The following is a 22,542-nucleotide window of genomic DNA, read 5'->3' on the forward strand; positions in this document are numbered from 1 at the left end:
TTTTAAGCTAGTACAAAATACAAGTGAAAAAAGCTTACAGTGTGGTTTTGTTTGAGTGGTACACAGGGGTGGTGAAAAACTTTCGAGAGATTGGGGTTCCTAAAAATAAATGAGGGCAGGAAGATAATCAGCAGAGAGCTGAGAGGTTCCCCAATGAAAATTATTGTTTTGTCCTTTCCAGTAAATTCTTAATGTCTTCAGCTGCAGAATAGCTCATTTCTGAGGTTCTTTTTGGCCTCATGAGTTAATCACACCAGGAGGAGTCACTTTAACTCACATGCCTTTAGGAGTAATGATACGTTTAAATGATTAAACAATCAGAAAAAAATGCATATCTCTCTAATGAAAGCAGTTAGCACACAGATCCGTGGTTTATATGAGTATCACAAGTCATTTGTAAATAACATGTTCATTCTAGATATGTAAAGAATTCTGTCATGCCCTGTGAAATAAATTATATTTTATTGGTGCCCGGGTGTTTCATAACTTTTATTTATTTGCTGCAAGAGTGGAGAATTAAGATAGAGTAGTTTATTTCACCAAAAGACTGACAAATGGCTCATTAGACACTTATGGAGCTGGAGCTAATTGTATGATTTTTTTTGTTGTTGTATTAATTGTCACTGCTTGCTTAACGTGCTCAGCCTGGTGGTCATCGGCACCCATTTCTCACACTATCCCACAGACCACCCTTGAAAGTAACATTTTAAAAAAAGAGAAGAAAACATAACTTAAAATGTAATTTGGGTTAGAGGAGTGCATGGGAGGGATGACAAAGAATTAAAGTGATGGCCTTTCCCCACTGGGCCACCAATAACCATCAATCCCAAACAGCAGTCACTTCACATCACCTAACAGCTTGAGTCACAGAGAGTCAAAGAGCTGCTTTTTGTTATTCAGATTCAGTGTCATTTACATTGATACTTTTTTTATTTTGCCAGAGACATAAGGTCAGAATTGATTGAATATGTACTACCTGCATATAATGATTTCTCGTTTTTTACAATCATGTGCTAACGCTGCACAGTAATGGCCTATGGATGAAGAGACAGATGTACTACCGTCATTCGCTACACATTTGCATTAACAAATCATCATTTAATTGAAGCCCATCCAACAAGTTTATGCTACTTAAATAAAGTTCCTTTCAATAAAAGATGCCACAATGATACATGGTTGTTAACTACAAGGAATAATTTTTTTAAAAAAATTATATTTATTTTTGTGTCAAAGACTTAGGTGTGCATTACACAATCATTTATTAATTTTAATTTTGCTTGGAATAAACAACCTGACAAATGGCATTTCAATCCAGGCTACTATGGAGCAGGATCATTCCCTTTGAAATAGGACAGTAACATCACAGTCTCTGCACGGCAGGTTTCACCTCCCATCCTTTTCCCAAACATATTAAAGAACATGACTTACATAAAAGCTATATAAAAGGCATATATTATTAATTATGTCAAAGCTTTAACATTAATATAAACCTAAAATTCTGCTCCTATAAGGAGCAGAATTATTTTTAAAATAATTTTTTTAAAATATATTTATTTTTAAAATATATTTAGTTTCCTGGGTTAATAGTTAGGAAATTACCCAATAAACTCGAATTGCTATGCTCCTTTAAAAAAAGCAGGGGAGGGTTGTTGTGCAAATATTGATTCTCATCTTGGTTTCACAAACATGTTGGTCATTTATGCCTCTTTTACGAACATTCTGATTGCATTTACCACATTACCCGAACCCCAAAACTAGCACTACCTCCCATTTACAAAATGTCTCACAGTCTTAAAATCACGAGTGCTTACATAGGGTAAGGACATTTTCTCCCACTCCTTTTCAAGTCCTTATGTGCAAATGGTGTTTCTTTGTTCACGCTAAAGGTAAGGACACTCACTTAAAGTCAAGTTCTACCTATTGACAGCCTAAATGCAGAGCATTATGCACTTTGTGGACAGAAAAAGTATACGTGCATCTATTCACATATGTGTACAGACCTACAGGTGAGAGTGAAAGGTGTTATGAGGGCATTATTCTGACAGCTTCTAAGCTGACAAAACTTTGTCCTTAATGCATGTTTTATTTTCTCCAAATAAAAATTAGCTTTTATTTCCCCTGGGTTTATGTACCTTAACGATATGTAAAATGTTTTATTTAAATTGGCAACAGAAATCTCTGAATTGTTCAAATAAACCTTCTAATTGTTTTCTAAATTGCATTCTTTTAAAATGAGAGCAAGACGAGAAAAATAGGAAGAAAAATTTTAATCTATACTTCAGTAGGTTGCTTAGGGTTCCTTTTACAGTTCCTTTTACTGTAGAGACAGGTGAAATTTCACCTTGGTATAGGATTCCAACTAAATTATGGCATACAGAAATGTGTCATAAATCAACTTCAAATACTGGACAAAAGATAAATAACAGAAGATTTATATTCTGACATACAGAACAGTTTCTAACTACAATACAAAGCAAAAGAAAAAAATCCTACTGTGCTACTCCAGCGCTGCTGCTTCTTGCCCTTTTTATATGCTAACTCGGAATGGTAATTATGGATCCTGCAAGTTGACTTCTGTTTTCCAGAACTATGAGTTGTACGTAAAACATGCCTTTTCATATGGAAACAATTACCATTAATCAAAACACCGAGCGCTAATACCACTCAAGTCCAACCCACCGCTGTGCCCAGCAATATATCAACCTGTCTGTTGTCAAACACGCTAAACAAACTTAAACAGTCTGTTTTCACTACAAATAACAGGAAAAATGCTTGCTAAGTAATTTTTAAATTCAAATTGCTATCTCCGTAATCCATTCTGTCAGTGGATTTTAATTTTAAGTATCAATCACAGTCCAACACAGACAGATCACTATTTGGCTCTGAAAGAAAGAGATGTGGTGGCACTGATGAATGGAGCTGCCTGCAGAAGACTTGGTAGGACAACGGCTTCTGCTAACCTCTGATAATTTAGTACAGGAGAACACGTAACATGTAATACGTTTCACTTTTTTAGGGGTTTGTAATGCTTCATTTCCCAGCAAGGACTATTAGCATAAGAAAAGAACGTTTGATTGTACATTTCACTTTTTTAGGGGTTTGTAATGCTTCATTTCCCAGCAGGGACTATTAGCATAAGAAAAGAACATTTGATGGCTCTACAGGAGTCAGAAATAACAAAACTATTTCTATACCAAGTGTGCAAGGCCCATAACTCTATTATTTTCTATTTACTTTAATTTTGAAATCAGTCTTCGAGAAAATGACATGAGAAGTTTTCTATGAAGATGAAAACCACTTCACCTCTGTTCACATAAGCATCAGACATTTATATCACTAGTAAGTTCAATACACAACTATCTGTATTCAAAGCTGTCATCTATATCTGTGGTAGTTAAGTAAATGTCTTGAAAAACCTTTGTTTTTTTCACTATACCTTATATTTTTCCTATTTTACTCTAATTCTTCTCTTTTAGTCATTCAACCAAAAGTAAGATTTTCACCCCAGAGACAAAGGCCAACTATTTTATCAATCGGAAAGTCAGCTCTCTTTACTAATTTCTCATCAGTGGAGATGTCAAAGTATTTGCTAAAAGAAGATGAGAAAGGGGCTGGGAACAGTGGAGTTTAGCAAACAGATCAGGCATTTACTACCAGCAAGCTCCATTATGGATTTCTGAGCTTTGTAAGCCAAGCTCCCCCAAGTGTAATTACATTTTTATTTATAATGGGTTTGTGACTGTTAACTTCATGTTGCCGAAGCCTGTTTCCCCCACACATGTTCATACACACCAATGTGAAATAGCATTCTGTATTTACTACTAGATAGTACACATTGATGATGATTCCTTTCACTTACAAATCAAAATTGAACATTAATGAAAATATATTCATAACACAAAGAAAGCCAAGGCATGCAGGGGCTGAGACAGACCATGTGCATATTAACAGATCACTCTTTCACATAATCAAATTATTTTTCACAGCTTTATGTAGTAGGAAGGCCACTACAAATCCAGTATAGGACATAAGGATGCTATACATAGCAGGCTACAATTTTAGTGCTAGCGATAGCCAAGATTAGTGCAAATGTAACTAGGAAAAAAGGTCTGAAGTCCACCTAAAGCCAATGTGTTCTTATTCAGTTGAGCAGTTTGTTCATTCACAAACCTGTCCTCCTGATAGAATTTATCACCTTTGTTTTATCATTAATCCCTCCCCTTCTCATTTAGGTAGAAACCCCTGTATACTTTACACCTACTTTTAAATGCTTAATACCAGTAACCACAGGAGAATCTCTTCTCCCCTTGAAAAACTGCAAATAAAGATGTCAGCTATTGAGTATATTTGTGGCATCTCCAGCAGCTGCTGTTAAATACCAGCTGGTCTAGCTGATTAAAATTACCTCCGAGTTGGTATTATAAAGATGCCTGGGCAGCGCTGCTGTATTAATGGATTATTGAGTGAGCGATGAAAACCTTGGCCAGCTGATGCGTTTTATTACAGATAGGCTTTATGATGTGTAATCACTGTAATTTTTACAACTAGAGAAAATACGAAAAAAGGAGTCAAAAAATCCCCATAGAAACGGATTTAACTAGATTATTCCTACCATTCTGTTTCTTAGAAGGAATCAAAGTACATAATTACTGTGTTAAATATCCAGGTACAGACCTCTATACACAATTTATCCCTCTATCTATGTGGGTATGTTATCATCAATACAGGCAAGCAGAGAATGCACATGGACATATGCAGTATGCATACAATTTGTGTGAATAGATATTTACTATGTCGTTGTCTGCCAAGCCATGCAATTGGCTACAATGGGATCACATGACCTAAAATAGTGTTGAACTGTTCACCAGCTGGGCAATAGCTGAAAATCCAAATCTGGCCAACTGGACTGTGGTTTGCAGTCCAAGGGACAGGATCATTTCTCTCGCTTTGCCATTTCCTTTTAGTTGTTTTCTGATAAGCCAAGGTTTTTATAGAACTCTACCAAATTGTCCCCAGATCCTGTAACTTCCAGCTTATGTTCAAAAGAAGGTATGGCAGTTTATTGGCTCAGCTGGTTCTATGGCTGCTACAGGGGCCAGGACCCTACTCTATCAGTTTCCAAGGTCCTTCAAACGCACTGTCCTATTAATGGTACTTAGGGCTCCTGAATGCTCCCAATTGTTTTAAGAATAAGCATGAACTTGCTGCAGGCCGTGGCCAATTAAAATAGATCAAGTAGAAAATAAAAATTCATTCCAATATGTCTCTGGGTGAATTGGGACCTTGTAGGAAAAGACAGCCTTCTCAGAATGGATTCTCTTTTAGGTAATCCACAGTTTACAGTTGTATTGAAGAACATAATGTTTATCATCAAGTAGGATCAAGTGTGTTGTTTGGGTTTTGCTGTATAATACTTAATATCAATTTTTTACACATCCAGAATAAAATACATCCAACTTGTGACTGGAAAACAATGAAACTTATTCTTTTTATTTAGCAAAGGTACCAAAATGTCTGGTAAATTATTCTTTCAGAGCCAGAGGCCTTGTTCGGCTTTTTGTATACCTCCCATGGAAGCCCAGCGGTGTGTTCTGAGGATGAGTTTTATTCATGTAAGTAACTAACACTTCTAATTAGAGCCACATGTGATGAACAACCTGAGGAAATGAGGTTAGGTAATACTTTGGGGTCAAATGCTTTTTTAAAAATTATTTTATTATACTGCCATGAAACAGGTTGCTAATGAAGATAATTTCAAAAAGGGAATTCCAGAAGTATTTTGAGTAATGTTTCATTAAAATAGGTGTCTAACTTATTAAAGCGACCATGCTTTTGAAGAACCACAGTCATTTTCAATATAAAAACACTGGTATGCTGGCTTAAACAAACTAATCATTGTTGGTTAAAGCATTTGGTTTGATCATGTTTTCATGGAAATGAATGTAGTCATTTGTGTGCAAATTTGATATTGGAATTTATTTGCCATTTTGTCCAATCTCTCATTCACAAGGCAACCATCCATAAAATTTCTGATAGCTGGCTTGCAGTCCAAGGGATAGGACCATTTCTCTCCTTTTACCATTTCTCTTTAGTTGATTTCTGATAAGCTAAGCTGGGGACTGCTGAGCCTCTGTTGAAACTTTGGGGTGAAGGTAGAGGATTTTTCCACTTGCTGATTCAAAATCTGCACTCCCACACAAATTATTTCGATGGGTTCTTCTCTAGCCTTCTATAGAGGCTACTCCCTGTTCCATTAATAATTCTCAAATACCCAAGTGGTGTAACATAGAGCACACTGCTTGACATCAGTAGGTGTTTAATAAAGCAAATGCTGAAGGAATGATGGCTTAAAACAGTTCTATTCTTAAAAATTTTAAACTGAAAAAATCCAATCATCCTACATTAATGAAATCAAGTAAAAGATATAAACTTAAAAAGCTAAGAGAAAATGACATACACAGCTTAATCAAATTTCCTTAATGTGAAAACTTATAAATCTAACAGGTCAAGGGACAAACTTCTGACCAACTAACTGATCACACCACCTCACATTTACTACTGTTTTAAAACTGCATTTTCCACAAAAGTGTAGGAGTGAAGTCAAAGATAAAAGGAAAATCATATTAGGAGCTGGTCCACCCTGATTTGGCACTGTCGTTCTAAATACCAAGAAGCAGGGCACCCTCCTGCCTAGAGCTGATCAAGCTACAGAAAGACAGCTAGGTATTGATGGGCTACACCAAAGCAAAAGGCATTTGCTATATGGCGGCTCAGAACTCCAGAAATAACCATTTCCGATTAATTTTCAATTTAAAGAAATAATGTTATTTATCATTTTTATTATTATTTAGAAGTATGAGATCTTAACTAGAATTTTATGATCCCTGCTATGATTTATCATTATTTTCTTTTAATTTAATGAACACTTTGAAAATGTTTCCTATGTGCCAGACACCGTTTAAGGTACTATGCAAATAGAAGGCTCCACATGGCAAACCTATAAGGAAGGTAATCTTAATTTTACTTTAATGCAACTTTTGCAAGCATCCATTGCAATGCAGTACCTGCACTCAAGTTCTGGGTTGCAATGAATGAAGAGTTCAGCAATTGTAAGAAGGGACAGATAAAATATATTATAAGTATTTTTTCTGAATAGTTCTTGTTTCAGATAAAATAAAGACCTTTTCATTATAAAATGATAATTAAAATGAAGTAAACCTACAATACATACCAAATATCAACATTATATAATTCTACCCATTAAAAATACATTTGGCCCTAGCTGGTTTGGTTCAGTGGATAAAGCGTCAGCCTGTGGACTGAAGGGTCCTGGGTTTGATTCCCGTCAAGGGCACATGCCCAAGTTGCGAGCTCAATCCCAAGTGGGGGGCGTGTAGGAGGCAGCGGATCAATAATTCATCATTGATGTTTCTCTCTCTCTCCCTCTCCCTTCCTCTCTGAAATAAATAAAAATATGAAAAAAAGATACAAAAATAAAGTAAAAAAAATACATTTGTAGTTCTGTTCCCTCCATTCCTCCCACCCCAGGCATAGAGATTTACCATCTTCATACTTGGGGTCTGGTCACTAGAGGAGCTGAACTCTGGTTCTCTTCAGTGCCACTGATCTGGCTGAATTCTGACAGTGTTCACAATTCTGACTGTTTTCACTAGCTGTATTTTTAATAGTTTAAGTCCCATTAACTTATTTAGGTCAGAAGTCGTCTTTAATAAAAGTTGAACCTACTCAGCATAGGTGTGATCTCTCAGCCTGTCATTAATTCTTTTCTCCCCCGTCCTAATCATTTTTACATTGTTTCTGATGCCTCCTAATTAGGGCTTATTTCTATTAAAACAATTATCTATTCTAAAAGGTCTACAATATTTTCTCCAACAAATTTCATGTAATATAACATTTAATTTCAGTAAGATTTTAAGTAAAATTCAGTAAAAAATCTTTTAAAATGTTTTTAAAGTTTGGGAATTTTTTTAATGCTACGCATGCCATTTGCAGTTTAAGTCATAATCAGAACCCTTTGGAGGAGGTACAGTGGTATAAAAATATCATCTGTAACATCATATAAAAATACCTAAGAAATAATAATTTAAGTACAATGAAAATAAAAGCATTATTTTTATCAGAGAAAGCAAATTTTAATGAAAAGTTTTTAGAAAGAATATATATATATATATATATATATATATATATATATATATATATATATGACAAACTGAATTACTAACAACATGATACCAATGAGATTTAAGCCTACATCTGTTAGTGGTGGTTGCTGGGAGAGTTTCTGCTTTGCTTGATCAGAGGAGGCAAATAAGGTTGACACCAGCCTCTTGAACAAATATACAGCCTTGAACAATTACCTACTGATCTAATAACTGATGTCTAGCTGTTTTACTTTAATTCAACTTTAATCCCAGCATCCTGAGACCATTTTAGCCACAATCATGAAGAAAGGCCAAGAGAATCTGCACATCTCCATACTGTAAAGCCACTGAACCACTGCCAGAGCTCCTATCTCCAGACTTGTTACTTTTTAGGAAAATAACAAAAAGCACCATTTGTTTAGGCCATTGCTAGTTGAGTTTGTTACTTGCAGCCAAATGCATTCCTGATATAGTGTTCCTTATATTTGTGCTCCTACTGCAGACTGTGCATGACTCTAATCATTAAATTATATCAAAATAATGTTGTTTACAAATATATCACACTAGACTAATCATAGTATTTACCCTAACTACATAGATGTAACTTTAATAGTAAATGGGATATTCAAGCCATGATTTTATCTAAGTCCGTATACTTCAAATCTCATTTTTTTTCTCTATGCAATACTGTGAGCTCCTTGTGAACAAATGCTTAACATTTATTACAAATTAAAATATTTGTTACATTATACTGGGAGGTATAGTGGAGAGATGTGTGAAATCTGCCATTGAATTAGCTGCCTGTGATGATATCAAACTCACCAACAAGAGATTTGTGCCGAAACCGGTTTGGCTCAGTGGATAGAGCATCAGCCTGCGGACTGAAGGGTCCCGGGTTCGATTCCGGTCAAGGGCATGTACCTTGGTTGTGGGCACATCCCCAGTGGGGGGTGTGAGGGGGGCAGCTGAAGGATGTTTCTCTCTCATTGATGTTTCTCTCTCATCGATGTTTCTAACTCTCTATCTCTCTCCCTTCCTCTCTGTAAAAAATCAATAAAATATATTTTTTTAAAAAAAGAGATTTGCTAAGTTCGAAATATTCAATTATTTTATATGGATATTAAAGAAATCAGATTGAAGCATTTCATAAGTAGGTAAAAGAGTGACCTTTCAGATCCTAAAAAGCTGGGATTCTGTGCAGGGCCAATGACAAAGCCCTATGGCCTGGTGTCAAATACCTCACTCCACCTGGGTCACAATATATTCATCCATACTCATTGAACATGGCAGTTACATAAAACTACATTTCAAGCCTAAATGTAATATCATTCAGTCTGCACATTTTCTATTTTGAGCAAAAAAAATATAACAGGAAAGTGGTGAAGTAAAAATATTCAGTCAAAAGTTTTTGTCGAATCTGGTAATTTGATAGGAAAAAAAACGCAGCTCTAACTTGTCCAAACTGTTCTGGTAAGTACATGATAGTTCCACATAAAAATCTCCCTTCTAGGGACTTATCTATTTTTTTAAAGTTCTAATATATTGTCAGAGATTAAGGTAAATACATTTGACAGTACTGCAGTTTGCTAAAACAGAGTTATTTCATATTAAGCATTCTTGCCATGTCCTCCATTTTTCGTAATTCTTCAAAGATTACTGACAATGGTTCAAATATACCTTTAAGGTGTTTCAGTTTTGTGGATGTTGACATAACGTACTCATTAACAATAATTAAGTGCATTCTTACTTATGTCCTCACATTTTTTTCTTATATGATCAATTTATAATCAATAGAGACAACTGAGAAAGTAACAAAAAGTATAAAGAAAATAAACACCATCCATCATTCCCTCTCAGACATAAGTACTCTTAACAATGCTTGCCAGTCTAATTTTCATATAAAAACATATGTACATTTTGCCTTGGCATGGCTATGGGCCTTGGGCTGTCCAGTGCCTTTGATTTACTATTTCCTCTATAGGTGGCTGGCTTCTGCTCAGTAACAAGACTCCTCTGATTCCAGGATTTGTACCTTCCTGGTCTCTGTTGCTAATCTGGTCACCCTGAGTTTGGCTTATAATCCAATCTAACACAATCCCTGTGGATGCCTTAGTTTCCTACCATACTCATAGACTGAATCATATTAGGGTGTGAATATAGGCTTGAAAGGTCAAAGCCTGGCTCAGCTTCTTGGTAGGTGGTAAATAAGCCTTTATAAGCCTTAATTTCCTCATCTAAAAAGTGGGGATAATAGCAATACCTATCCCAATGTGTTCTAAGAATAAATAAAATAATCTATGTAAAGCCATCAGTATGATCCTGGCCCACAGAAAATACTCAATAAATATTAATAATGGTTAATAATTATTTCAAATAATTTATTATTCTTCCCATAATTCTTAATCATGATAATTATTCAAATAGAAGGGAACATACTCAGCTTTTTTAACAGGAGTAATCCTGGGGGAATACCCAGTGGTGGGTGACAAGATTATCTTTGGATCTTCACCTTCTAATCCCTCATTCTGGTTTATACATCCTATCTAATAATAGAGAAACACGGTAATTAACTGTAACTTCACTACCCTTCCCATTGGCTAATCAGCGAGATATGCAAATTAACTGCCAACCAAGATGGTGGCCGGCAGCCAGGCAGCTGAAGCGAACAGGAGGCTTGCTTGCTCCAGTGAAGGAGGAAGCCAAGGTTCCCCGCCTGCCGCTGCTGGCCTCTGAGCTGCACTCTAAGAAACAATGTTGCAATTATAGAAGCTCAACAAACCCCAGAAACCTGCTTTCAGCCGTCAGAGCTGGAGCTGCAACAGTGTTTCAATTATAGAAGCCAAACAACCCCAGATACCTGCTTTCAGCAGCCGAGGTCTCAGAGCTGGAGCCGAGCCTCAGAGCTAAAGCCAGCTCTCAGCTCCAGTGACAGCCACAGAAGGTAAATAAATCCCAGAATTAAAAAAAAAGAAAAAAAGGAGAGGTTGGGAACTTCAGTCACCCGCCAGCTTGAAAACAGCCCTCAGCCCCTCACCCAGACTGGCCAGGCACCCCAGTGGGGACCCCCCCCCAAAGGGGGTGCGACCAGCTGCAAACAGCCATCATCCCCTCATGCAGGCTGGCCAGGCACCCAAGCGGGACCCCCACCCTGATCAGGGACACCCTTCAAGGCAAACCAGCTGGCCCCCACCTGTGCACCAGGCCTCTATCCTATATAGTAAAAGGGTAATATGCAAACTGACCCTAACAGCAGAAGGACTGGGAATGACTGGTCACTATGACACACACTGACAACCAGTGGGCAAATGCTCAATGCAGGAGCTGCCCCCTGGTGGTCAGGGCACTCTCACATGGGAGGAGCTCTGTTCAGCCACAAGCCAGGGTGATGGCTGCCAGTATAGTGGTGGTGGTGGGAGCCTCTCCTGCCTCCTCAGCAGTGCTAAGGATGTCCGACTGCAGTTTAGGCCTGCTCCCCGCTGGCAAGTGGACATCCCCTGAGGGCTGCCAGAGGGATGTCTGATTGCCATCTTAGGCCCAATCCCCCGGGGAGCGGGCCTAAGCCAGCAGGTGGTCATCCCCTGAGGGGTCCCAGACTGTGAGAGGGCACAGGCTGGGCTGAGTGCACAAATTTTTGTGCACCGGGCCTCTAGTTAAATGTATAAGATAAAACTCATTGAAAAGAAAAATATTTCAATCATTAACTGTGTTTAGAATAGGAAGCTTTTTGCTTAAACTGTTGGAAGAGAATTTTTAAGGTAGGTAATTACACTGCTTTAATGACTAAAAGTTATATTGTTTAACATATGTTTATATTTCAAATATCGTTTAAAAAAACTTAGTAGTCATACATAATTATACTGTGATGTGTTAGAACAAATACACTGTGATATAAATATTTTAAAATTATTTCACAAAATTAAGCAGATTATTTATCAATAACCAAGAACCTTGCCAATTAAATTATTATAAACCACCACAGCGAAACAATTGCTAATCCAGAAATTAGAGAAAAAGGGGAAATGGAAGATGTACAATAAAATTTGGGAGATATGAAATTTATCCCATGAGTGTCGTAAAGAGCTCATAATTTGCAAATGTCAAAGCCCAAGTGTGTTATGAGGGTCCTTCCTCAAAAGTGACATTAATTGCATATCCCACAGATGCTTATTATGTATTCTATTTATATCAAAGTATAAAATGTAGTTGAAAATATACAAAGTCAATATATTTAAGGTGATAATAAGACATAGTTACTCTCTCCTCTTCCTCAGCTATACTATAACACAGGGGTCCTCAAACTTTTTAAACAGGGGGCCAGTTCACTGTCCCTCAGACCGTTGGAGGGCCGGACTATAGTTTAAAAAGAAAACTATGAATAAATTCCTATGCACACTGCACATATCTTATTTTGAAGTAAAAAAACAAAACGGGAACAAATACAATATTTGTATTTGCATGTGGCCCGTGGGCCGTAGTTTGAGGACCCCTGCTATAACAACCCAATTATTTCTTTCCTCCTAACTGGCCTCAATGTCCTAACCTTGTTAATAGCTATTTTAAAAGAAACTTTTATGTCTATAAACACAAACATATTAGCTAGACTTATAAGTGTAAATTACAATTCATTAATAACCTACAGTGCTGCCAATTACCCATGTTACCCACAACTTTCTTAATTCAAGTGGGAATGATGAAGCTGCTCTCAATGATGAAGCCAAGCTGAAGTCACAGAAATGAAAACAAGCATCATTAAAAACAGGAAATCAGACTTCTTAAATTATAGTTTAGTAGTTCCAGAGAATAAAGAGAGCTCAATATTTATAAGTGAACGAGTCTGTACAACATGAGGACATAAAGAAAACATTCATTGATATTTTTTACTTTAGACTAAATAAATTGGTCTTAAACCTTTGACTTGTTTGAGATTCTTTGTAATTCAAATAATGAATTTATATTTACTGAGCATCTACTATGTACATCTCAATGATATCTTTTCAATTTTTCATGTTCTACCTAATTGAGAGATGGAATTTGCAAGAAATATCTATCAAGGAACTACCTAATAGTTCACAGATATGTTCTATTGTTTTAATATAAAAGATCCTTTTATTGTCTGTAATACTGCATAACTAATTTATATTTATTAAAAGTGCTACCTTTGTAATTTGCCTACTCAACTTATAAGCCACTGAATGAATACATACAAATACACACACACATATCTAGGGAGCTCCCTATTTTTTTGCTACAGAGTTATGTGGCTAAAGAAGATTAATATATTATGTTCACTGTGAAGGGCATTGAACTTACTTTTCAAAATGCACTTCTGAGGGTAGAACAGAAGACCATACAATAAAATGGAAAGATTATAGGATTGTTTGGGTTTGGGGCTGGCTCCATGTGTGTATGACCTGTGCGACCCTATACTTCTTAAAATGCTTGGTTTAATGATCTGCTGCAGTGCCATTTTAAAATTCTGACTAATTTTTTAAAGGAGGCCATTCATTTTTATTTTGCACTTGGCTCTGCAGATTATGAAGCCAATCCTGCTTGAATTTGAATTATGACTTAGTTTCTTCCTCTGTAACAAAGTGGTAACAATTACCAGGGTTGGTGGGATATTAGGTGAAATATCATATGTAAAAGCTATGAGCACAGAGCCTAGCACATAGGTTAGAAATGAGATATGAAATGAAATGGAGCTGAACCAGTTAGTTCTTGCTCTTACTCTTATAAATCTACACATAGAGAAATCATCATAAATCATAATTAGGTAGATCTGCAATGTAAACTTTTAATACTTACAACCCATATATCTGTGGTGCAATTTCTAGTCTGTTCAAGTGCATGTAGAGCTCAATATCATGCTTCTTCAGTAGATGATCCTGGATTTGGTTGACTTTAGTAACAATAGCAACTGTCGGCCCTAAGTCCTGTGGTCTAGCAAAGGGGATAGGAGTTAGCAGTGTTTCTTTCCCCTAAAAACAAGAAAAATACAACAAGTATTATATTTCAATTTGAAATTAACAAATATGTGGACATCGTTCCTGAATACATTTATCAATTGGAGTTTAAATAAGAACCAACAACTAGTCTAAATAGAATCAATAATTATTTAATGACAAACGCTTATAATGTAGAATCATATGCTGATCATCATATAGATGATTGTGAACATAAAGGCCAGAAAACGCCTTTTAAAATACTTTCTACCTGTATTCCCTTTACCAATTTCTCTGGTGATGTTACGCATTACAAGATAATTCTGGCTATAGGCAGTGGTGGCCACTAGTCTATTTGTCCATGGGCAGTGTATCTAATCAGCCATAATACCTAAAAGAAACACTCTAATGAAAACATATTTCTTGTGGCATAAAACTAGAATATGAAAAACAGCAAATGAAAAATTTTAATTTGAGCTCTAAAAACTATAAAAAGTCAGAAAATAAAGGAAACTAAAACTAGAAAATAAGATGTTCTTTAACTGTCCTTTATCAATTTAAATAGCTAAGCAGACTAAAATATAGCTGATTTAAAAAAAAACAACCCACAATTTATATGGACCACGTACAACATTTTCTCCCACGTTCCACAGTATGAAAGATATAACTGTACTACCCCCTCAAATCTGATGGTTTCCTCAAACATTTATGTCTGACTACTGATATTGTCCTTGATTTCTACCTCTCTCTAAAATGGGATTTATAGCATCACTCATGATTGTCTGCCTATCATTCATCCTCAGTCTACTGCTATAGCTCAAATTTATGTTTCTGCTTCACAAATGTTGCTTTTTCACATAGTTCTGGTCTTAGTTTTATTCTCTACTTACACACAATTCCCAGAATAATCTCAGTCATCCACAGTGTTTCAACCAAAAGCCTTTCCATAGATTTTCTAATCTGTATTCATAATCTAGAACTCTCGAGTGTTTCCCCCATACATTCAAATCTTGGCAAGAGATCTTAGATTGCTAAAGGGGTGTCTTATTCAGTAGGCCCACAATTAAGTTCATCATCATCTGCTCAAACACACGTTTATCCTTTCCCCATGCATACCTCAACCCATCCTCCAATAGGAACACCACTTTACCAATTTTAGTTCCTCAGAACCACTCAGGGGATTCTTATATGTCTCCTCTTCCTCAACTATACTGTTATAACCTGATTTGGAGCACTAATTATTTCCCTCCTCCTAACTGGTCTCACTGCCCCTAATTTAGTTGGCTTTCAAATCCATCTTCCAAAATGCCTGTGATCTATCTGAAGCAGATAGACCATGCCAAATTGCCCTCCTTAAACATTTTAATAGCACCGCATCATTTTTACTCAAGAAAAAAAAACCCACCAAATTATTTAGCCTGGTTTCTAAGGCCTTTCATTCATTAGTGAGGCTATAGAATTCTCACTTCTACAGATCCTGGGGATGACATTCTTATCCCCTCCCCAGTGTTTCCACAGAAGAGCTCCCAAGTATATTTAAAAATGAGGATCAAGTCCTATCTCATTATCTTCTTCTCTCCTACCACAGTCTCCTTTACTACTTCTTGGCCTCCTAAACTGTGAGATCTCTAAGATTAACATCATCTTTTCATCTTTGGACCAGATTCAGGGGCACAAAAATAAGGTAAAAGCTCTTGCCCTCATAGTTGGGAGGGGAGGACTACAGAGAAAATAACTGAGAATTCTACATGAGAGCATGACTAATCAGACTGGTAGAAACCACAGAGGAAAGGAGGAGCATGTGTTAGTACAAAGAAACGTATCTGGAAGGGGTTCCATCTGTCTTTCCAGGATCATTTCTGGTCTTAAAATGTGTCCTGTCCGACTGGTGTGGTTAAGCTGGTTTAGCACCATCCCATGTACCAGGAGGTGACTATTCCAGGTCAGGGCACATGCCCGGGTGATCTTCAGTAGGGGGCATGCAGGAGGCAGTCGATCGCTGTTTCTCCCTCATGGATGTTCCTATCTCTCTCTCCCCCTCCCTTCCTCTCTCTAAAATCAATAAAAGCATACATTTTTTTAAAAAAGAAACGTGTCCTTTGTACTTCCTGCATGTCTGCCCTAGTGTCTTGAGGTCTGAAGGATATAAATCTGTACCAATTTTTATAATTCAATTGGTTTGTATTCATTTATTTAAACAGGAGAAGAGGAAATCTCTATATTGGGGTCATTTATTATAAAAATAATACATCCAAGACACCTTTTTCTAATTTTGTAATAGCTAACATTCTCTTCAAATTAAAAAAGATTTTAATTGTTAAATTTTTTTAATTAAAGAAGATTTAATTAAAAAGTTTAATTCTTGTTACAATTTTTTCCTACTGATATTAAATTGAAATAAGTGTTTGGTTTATTTTTTTTTGAATGGGTGTCAATTGTAAGATAGTATTCACATTCAAAAGACAGTGTTTATTCTAAAGCCAAATTTCCTTTAAAAACAAGCGATTTAACATTTTATGTATTTTGGTCATGCAGTTTTCCTTTCCTGAAGAACCCTGTGCAGCTGAATTCTATACAGTGTGGGGTGGAGGCACTGACCTCACACAGGGTTGCTAAGAATCCCATGGAAGACAGATCACTGTATCTAGTCTTCTTCTGAGGGTTTTGAATACACATACTACCACAGATATACGATCACTGGCTTTGGAGAGAAGTGATCCTAAGCTATTTAAAAATATTTAACTTAATGAAATCATATAATCAATTTCTAGTTGGAATAGAATGAGTTATTAAATCAATAGCATATGTAGTCCATTTTTCAAATGCTTAATAGAGACTCGTGTCGTATAAGGCTTATATAAACTATAGCTTGAAATATTTCTCCTGTGCTCAGAATACTTATAACAAAATCTCTTACATTTAAGAAACTCAAAAGTAATATTCCAGATCACTTAAGTGCTAAAACAGTGAAATCAAAAGAGAAGCTAGAGCTATTATAAAATACTTCCTTATCATCAGGATTTCTTATAATAAAGAATGCTGTTTGCATTTAACAAATATGATCAAATGGGACAGCCACAACTACCAATAAAACTAGAAAATTTTTCTAACCATTTATTAAGCAGTCAATGTGTTCTGCAAAGCAGAGCCAGTCCACAAACTGCAACAAGATAATGATTTTATGCCTTTATGTAAACCAATGCACTGCTTTCTTCATCAAACAAGTCTAAGGAAAAACATGTCTGCTGAAATAAGCAGCAAATGATATAACTGAATTTTCAAAGGAACTAGAAGAACTAAATATGGGAGTGGTATATTAACTTCTCGAACTTCTTTGTAAAAAGGTGAGAGAATAGGAAAATAATAAAAAGGGATTCATTAGATATGCTTTTAAGGAATATTTTACTCAATGACATGAAAGTAATTAATATAAATGTTCAGAGGTCACAGCATCTATGTGTTCACTGATAAAATGAATGCCTTTCTTTGCATTATCTTAGTCATTTTCATGAACTTGACTCAGTGATATCAACATAAGTAGGTAAAACTAAGTGGTAACTCACATGTTTATCACTCAGTTTCTCAGATACAGTGAATAAGTTATAAAATACAAAATGACCACTGTATAAAATAACCATGATGCCTGTATTAAATGTATTCAAATACTCTCTGCTCAAAATTCTGATGTTCACATAAGTCTACAACTTCATCAAATCACTTGCCAAGAATATAAAGTTATTGTTCCACAACATGTGTAGTTCATCACATACAGGGACAGCAAGTTTCTGCTCTAACTTCCCTTACAGAAGGTAACAAGTTCTGCTGAAGGGAGACTTTATCACCAAGGCTAGGGGTTGGCAAGTTTTCCCTGTAAAGAGCCAACAATAAATATTTCAGGCTTGACAGGTCATACAGTCTGTGCTGCAACAATTCAACTCTGCTGTTGTAACATGCAAGCAGCCACAGACAACAAGAAACAAACAGGCATGGCTGTATCCCAATAAAACTTCTTTTATGGGCATGGAAATTGAATTCCATATTATTTTCATCTGACACAAATGATTATTCTTCTTTTCATATTTTTTCAACCATTTAATAATGTAAAAGCCATTTTAAGTCACAAGCTGTACAAAAACAGATGGCAGGCCAAACTGGCTTGCAGGCAGTAGTTTGCCCTGACCTAGACCAAAGGCATAAAAAGCATTAGTTATCCATTTCCTTTTTTAAGAGCTGGAATGAAGTGACTGACTAATACATGGTTTCTAACCAGAATGCAATCAATTATACCAATATAAAATAAATTAATCATATAAAACATAATGTGCCCCAAACTCTTAACATACCTTGCCAGAATAATTTGCAATGTTTCCAATATTGTGTAATAAAAATGAAAATATCATACTGATCTCTAGGTTAGCATATATGTTTGTTTACAATAACAGATAATTCAGAAATTTCATGCCTAGAGACAGGCCAAAAGAACAAAATACTTTTGTTCACACAAAAGTTTGTACACAATATTCATAGCAAGCAAAAAGTGAAACAAAACCAAATGTCCATCAACTGATTTATGGTTAAACAAAATGTGTTATATCCACACAATGAAATATTATTCAGCCACTAAAAGGAATGAAGTACTGATGCAGGGTACAACATGAATGAACACTGAAAACATTATGCTAAAGGAAAGGAGTCAGTCATAAAGGCCACATGTTGTATAATTCTACTTGTATGAAATGTCCAGAAGAGGCAAGTACCAATACAAAGTAGATTAGTAACAGCAGAGGCTCTGGGAAGAGGGAATGGGGAGTGACTGCTATTGGGTATAGGATTTTCTCTTGAGGTGAAGAAAATGTTTTGAAATTAGATGCGAGGATATTTGCACAATCTTGTGACTATGCCGGGGGAATGTCAAGAAGAGGAAAAAAGGGAGACATATATAATACTCTTTGTAATACCTTAAGCAATAAAACAAAATTTAAAATAAATAAATAAAACTCACTAATGTACACTTTAAAAAGGTGAATGTTACAGTATATTAATTATATCATAGTAAAACTTATAATTAAAAAATAAGAATATGAGAAAGTAAGAAAAAATGGTTTGATGCTAAATGTGTAAATTCCATAGTGGTGCATTAGTAAAAATAAAACAGCCTATTTGTTACAAAGTTTATCTATGCACTTTAGTTAATAATATGTCTATCAACTCACTAAGATAGCAACAGATCGGGTAGATAAATGCACTTTATTAAAAATTTATAATAATTTTAAGTAAGTTACATTGCATGAATATTATATACATGTATAAAAGAAGTTTCCACTTATTTACACAAAAATTTTTATATTACCTTTGTATATATCTGCCAATATTATTAGAGATATGGTTTAAATCCCAGTTCAATCTTATTCCACAGGTATTTTCATATTTTCCTTTTTAAAGTAATTACTAGAGGCCCAGTGCACAAATTTGTGCATTGTTGGGGTCCAGCAGGCAGTTGGCTGCCAACCCCACCCCCTGGTCGTACTCCTGGTCAAACTCCGGGTCAAGGGGACAATTTGCATATTAGCCTTTTATTATATAGGATAATGGCTTTTAGTCTCTGATGATATGTCATTACTTACTGAAATTGTTTGTTCCTTCAAACATACTGAAAAGATCTGTACTATATGATTTACCTTTTGACTATCATGCTCGAAAGTAGAAAACCAAGGTTCAGCAGTTTCCATAAGTTGTGAGAACATCGCACTAAAATGTAGAAAAATAATATAATGCTGTTAAACCTTCGCTACAGTAAATATGGTATAAAAAATAAAAATATCAGAAAGTATCTGTACTTACTAGGCATCATGTTCCAGATACTCAGGGTTCAACAGCGTTTTCATTTCCTCACTTAAAAAAACAATACATACAAATCAAAATGTGTAATTTTGTAACAGAAGGTGATTCAAAGGTTACCTTACTCTATATTTACAAGTCAACTTACATATAATTTGCAAATTAAAAAATTATTTTTTAATAAAAAGAGCAATTCCATTAACAAATGAAATCCTTCCTTTCTCTAAATATAAAAAACAAATTAGCTGCCTTGCCTGTACCACAATGAAATAACTATTCAATTATTCCAAGTAACAAATACAAATGTGACAACATATTCATTGAATGTGCCTGATCTAGAATACATTGATTACTCCAAAATCTATTACTTATTTCCAAAATAACGCCTAAAAATATACGGTTACTCGTCAAATATGTCATATCAAAACATTAACTTATTTTCTTTTAATGACTTCCATTTTTACTACATTTCAACATAAATTAATCAGTGACAGCACCTCTTACAAATCTATTGTAGTGTTGCTTTTACATTTTAGTGGATTGAAATAGCTAAAGAAGCATGTTCAACTCATTTAAAAGCTATTTTTTCAATCATCTTTACTTTCCTATTAAGTATATTCCACCTACATGTTTTAACAAAGGTAAAACTAACATGAAAACAGAATCTCATACTAACTTCATCCTTATCATTCTTTAAAATTACTAAACAAAGGTAATTAAGACATGGTTACTACAGACAGATCTTGTAAAACTCAGTATAATTAAAAAAAACTCAGCCCTGACCGGTTTGGCTCAGTGGATAGAGTCCCAGCCCATGGACTCAAGGGTCCCAGGTTCGATTCCAGTCAAGGGCATGTACCTTGGTTGCGGGCACATCCCCAGTAGGGAGTGTGCAGGAGGCAGCTGATCGATGTTTCTCTCTCATCGATGTTTCTAACTCTCTATCCCTCTCCCTTCCTCTCTGCAAAAAATTAATAAAATATATTTAAAAAAAAACTCAAAAGGAACTAGACAATACTAATGTGTAATATAGTAAACAAAAATTAATTTAACCAAGGCCCTAGTCTATGTTCAGCAAAATGGATGGCTACATTTGATTAATAAAGATGTTGTGTGTTTTCTTTCTCTTTCCTGCATATAGCTGGACTAGTATGGAATATCCCTGACAAAGTTTTATAATCCCTTGCTCTCTATTCCTAAAAGGCTTCCTGGTTGCTTCTCCAGTTAGGGTATCTTAAGTTAGAAAATAAATTCTTACTATTAGCTTAAGTTAAATACAATTACTAAAGTTATCTGCTGGAAAGACTAAGTTTAATGTATCTCAAAAGCTAGACTAGAAGTTTGCATAATAAAAAAAAGCATAAAAATGAAAAGCTACAACCTGAGACTTTTATTTCGTTTTAGATTTTAGTTCCTTTCTCTTATGAATTGAACTGACTCAAACTTGGAGTAAGTATCTCCCAGACAAGGTTCCCACACAGCTTGTAGTAAAAGAATGGGGCATTAGAAGATAATATATATGAATACAATCAATCTAGCACTTTGTCATTACAACAAAAATTTCTTCTTCTTGATCCATTAATTATGTCATTCTTTGGTATATATTTAAGGTTTGCAAAGATATTTATGTTTCCAAATTTGCCCATAGCTGAACTGAGATTACAACTATTAACCATGTTAATGCAACTAAGTGGAATTAACAAGCAGCCACATGAAACACAACCACATGTTTATAATTTACAAAAGTACCTTCAAGTTAAAAAATTTTGAGGCAAGAAAAGATTACAGCAGGCCTTGAAAAACAGATGGAGCTCATATAAAAACTTGCCTTGGTTGAGCAGACTCGCTGGCATGAAGAAAAGCTTGGTGGTCACAGTGGAGGATAAAGACTATAGGCGCTAACAGCTCATGCATGCCCTGAAACATAAGAGCAAGAGAAATGAAAGGGTTGGATGTTTAGAGTCTGCTAGTGGACAGAATAAGCCTAGTTAAATGCTTTTTCAACTAGTCCCTGCTACCAACATTTCCATAATAGAAAATCATAAAAATGAAAAGCTACAAGATGAGACTTTTATTTCGTTTTAGATTTTGGTTCCAATTCAACCACAGCATGGTATTCTGCTTTAAAACATGGAGAGCAGTTCTCTTTTAAATGACACAACAAACAATAAATTGGCATGGTAGACAACCTTGCACCTGTCAGTTGCTTCAAGATCTGTACTCATAAATATGAATTTCATTTATGCAAATTATAATCATGAACTACAGTGTAAAGATCTGCAGTAAGAAGGGCAACTAAGAACTACAGACCTAAGGAAATTACACCCAATGTTTTCATTATATAATGGCTCAAAATTAGGATGTCTGTAGATTTAGGAAGAGCTGAAGTCAGCTAGCTGGAAATGTTGGATAATAAAAGAAAGAACTGTTAGCTGGTATAATGGAAAACAGTTTTGAAATTATGATTTTCAAATTGTTTAATTTGAAGAATACCTAAATTTTTTCCTGTCCAATTTCAACTATAAGGTTACTTATCAACCTTTAGTGATTTCATCAATATGATTCTTGTTCTTTATATTGGTGTTCACCTGTGAATTATA

At 35.4% G+C, this 22,542-nt stretch overlaps 1 protein-coding gene across 7 annotated transcripts in view; it reads right to left on the bottom strand.

The window, feature by feature from the left end:
• TBC1D5 (TBC1 domain family member 5) overlaps nucleotides 1-22,542 on the bottom strand; it is a 450,518-nt gene that overhangs the window by 134,085 nt on the left and 293,891 nt on the right. For all 7 annotated transcript variants that reach the window (XM_036332709.1, XM_036332707.1, XM_036332712.1 and 4 more), the window contains 4 exons: nucleotides 21,771-21,859; nucleotides 19,946-19,996; nucleotides 19,783-19,852; nucleotides 13,968-14,140 (listed from right to left, as the gene is read on the bottom strand). In XM_036332709.1, the coding sequence (XP_036188602.1) occupies nucleotides 13,968-14,140; nucleotides 19,783-19,852; nucleotides 19,946-19,996; nucleotides 21,771-21,859 (383 nt within the window). The remainder of the gene's footprint in view (nucleotides 1-13,967; nucleotides 14,141-19,782; nucleotides 19,853-19,945; nucleotides 19,997-21,770; nucleotides 21,860-22,542) is intronic.

This window comes from Myotis myotis, unplaced genomic scaffold, assembly GCF_014108235.1.
Source record: "Myotis myotis isolate mMyoMyo1 unplaced genomic scaffold, mMyoMyo1.p scaffold_m19_p_13, whole genome shotgun sequence".
In the NCBI taxonomy this organism is placed as follows: domain Eukaryota; kingdom Metazoa; phylum Chordata; class Mammalia; order Chiroptera; family Vespertilionidae; genus Myotis; species Myotis myotis.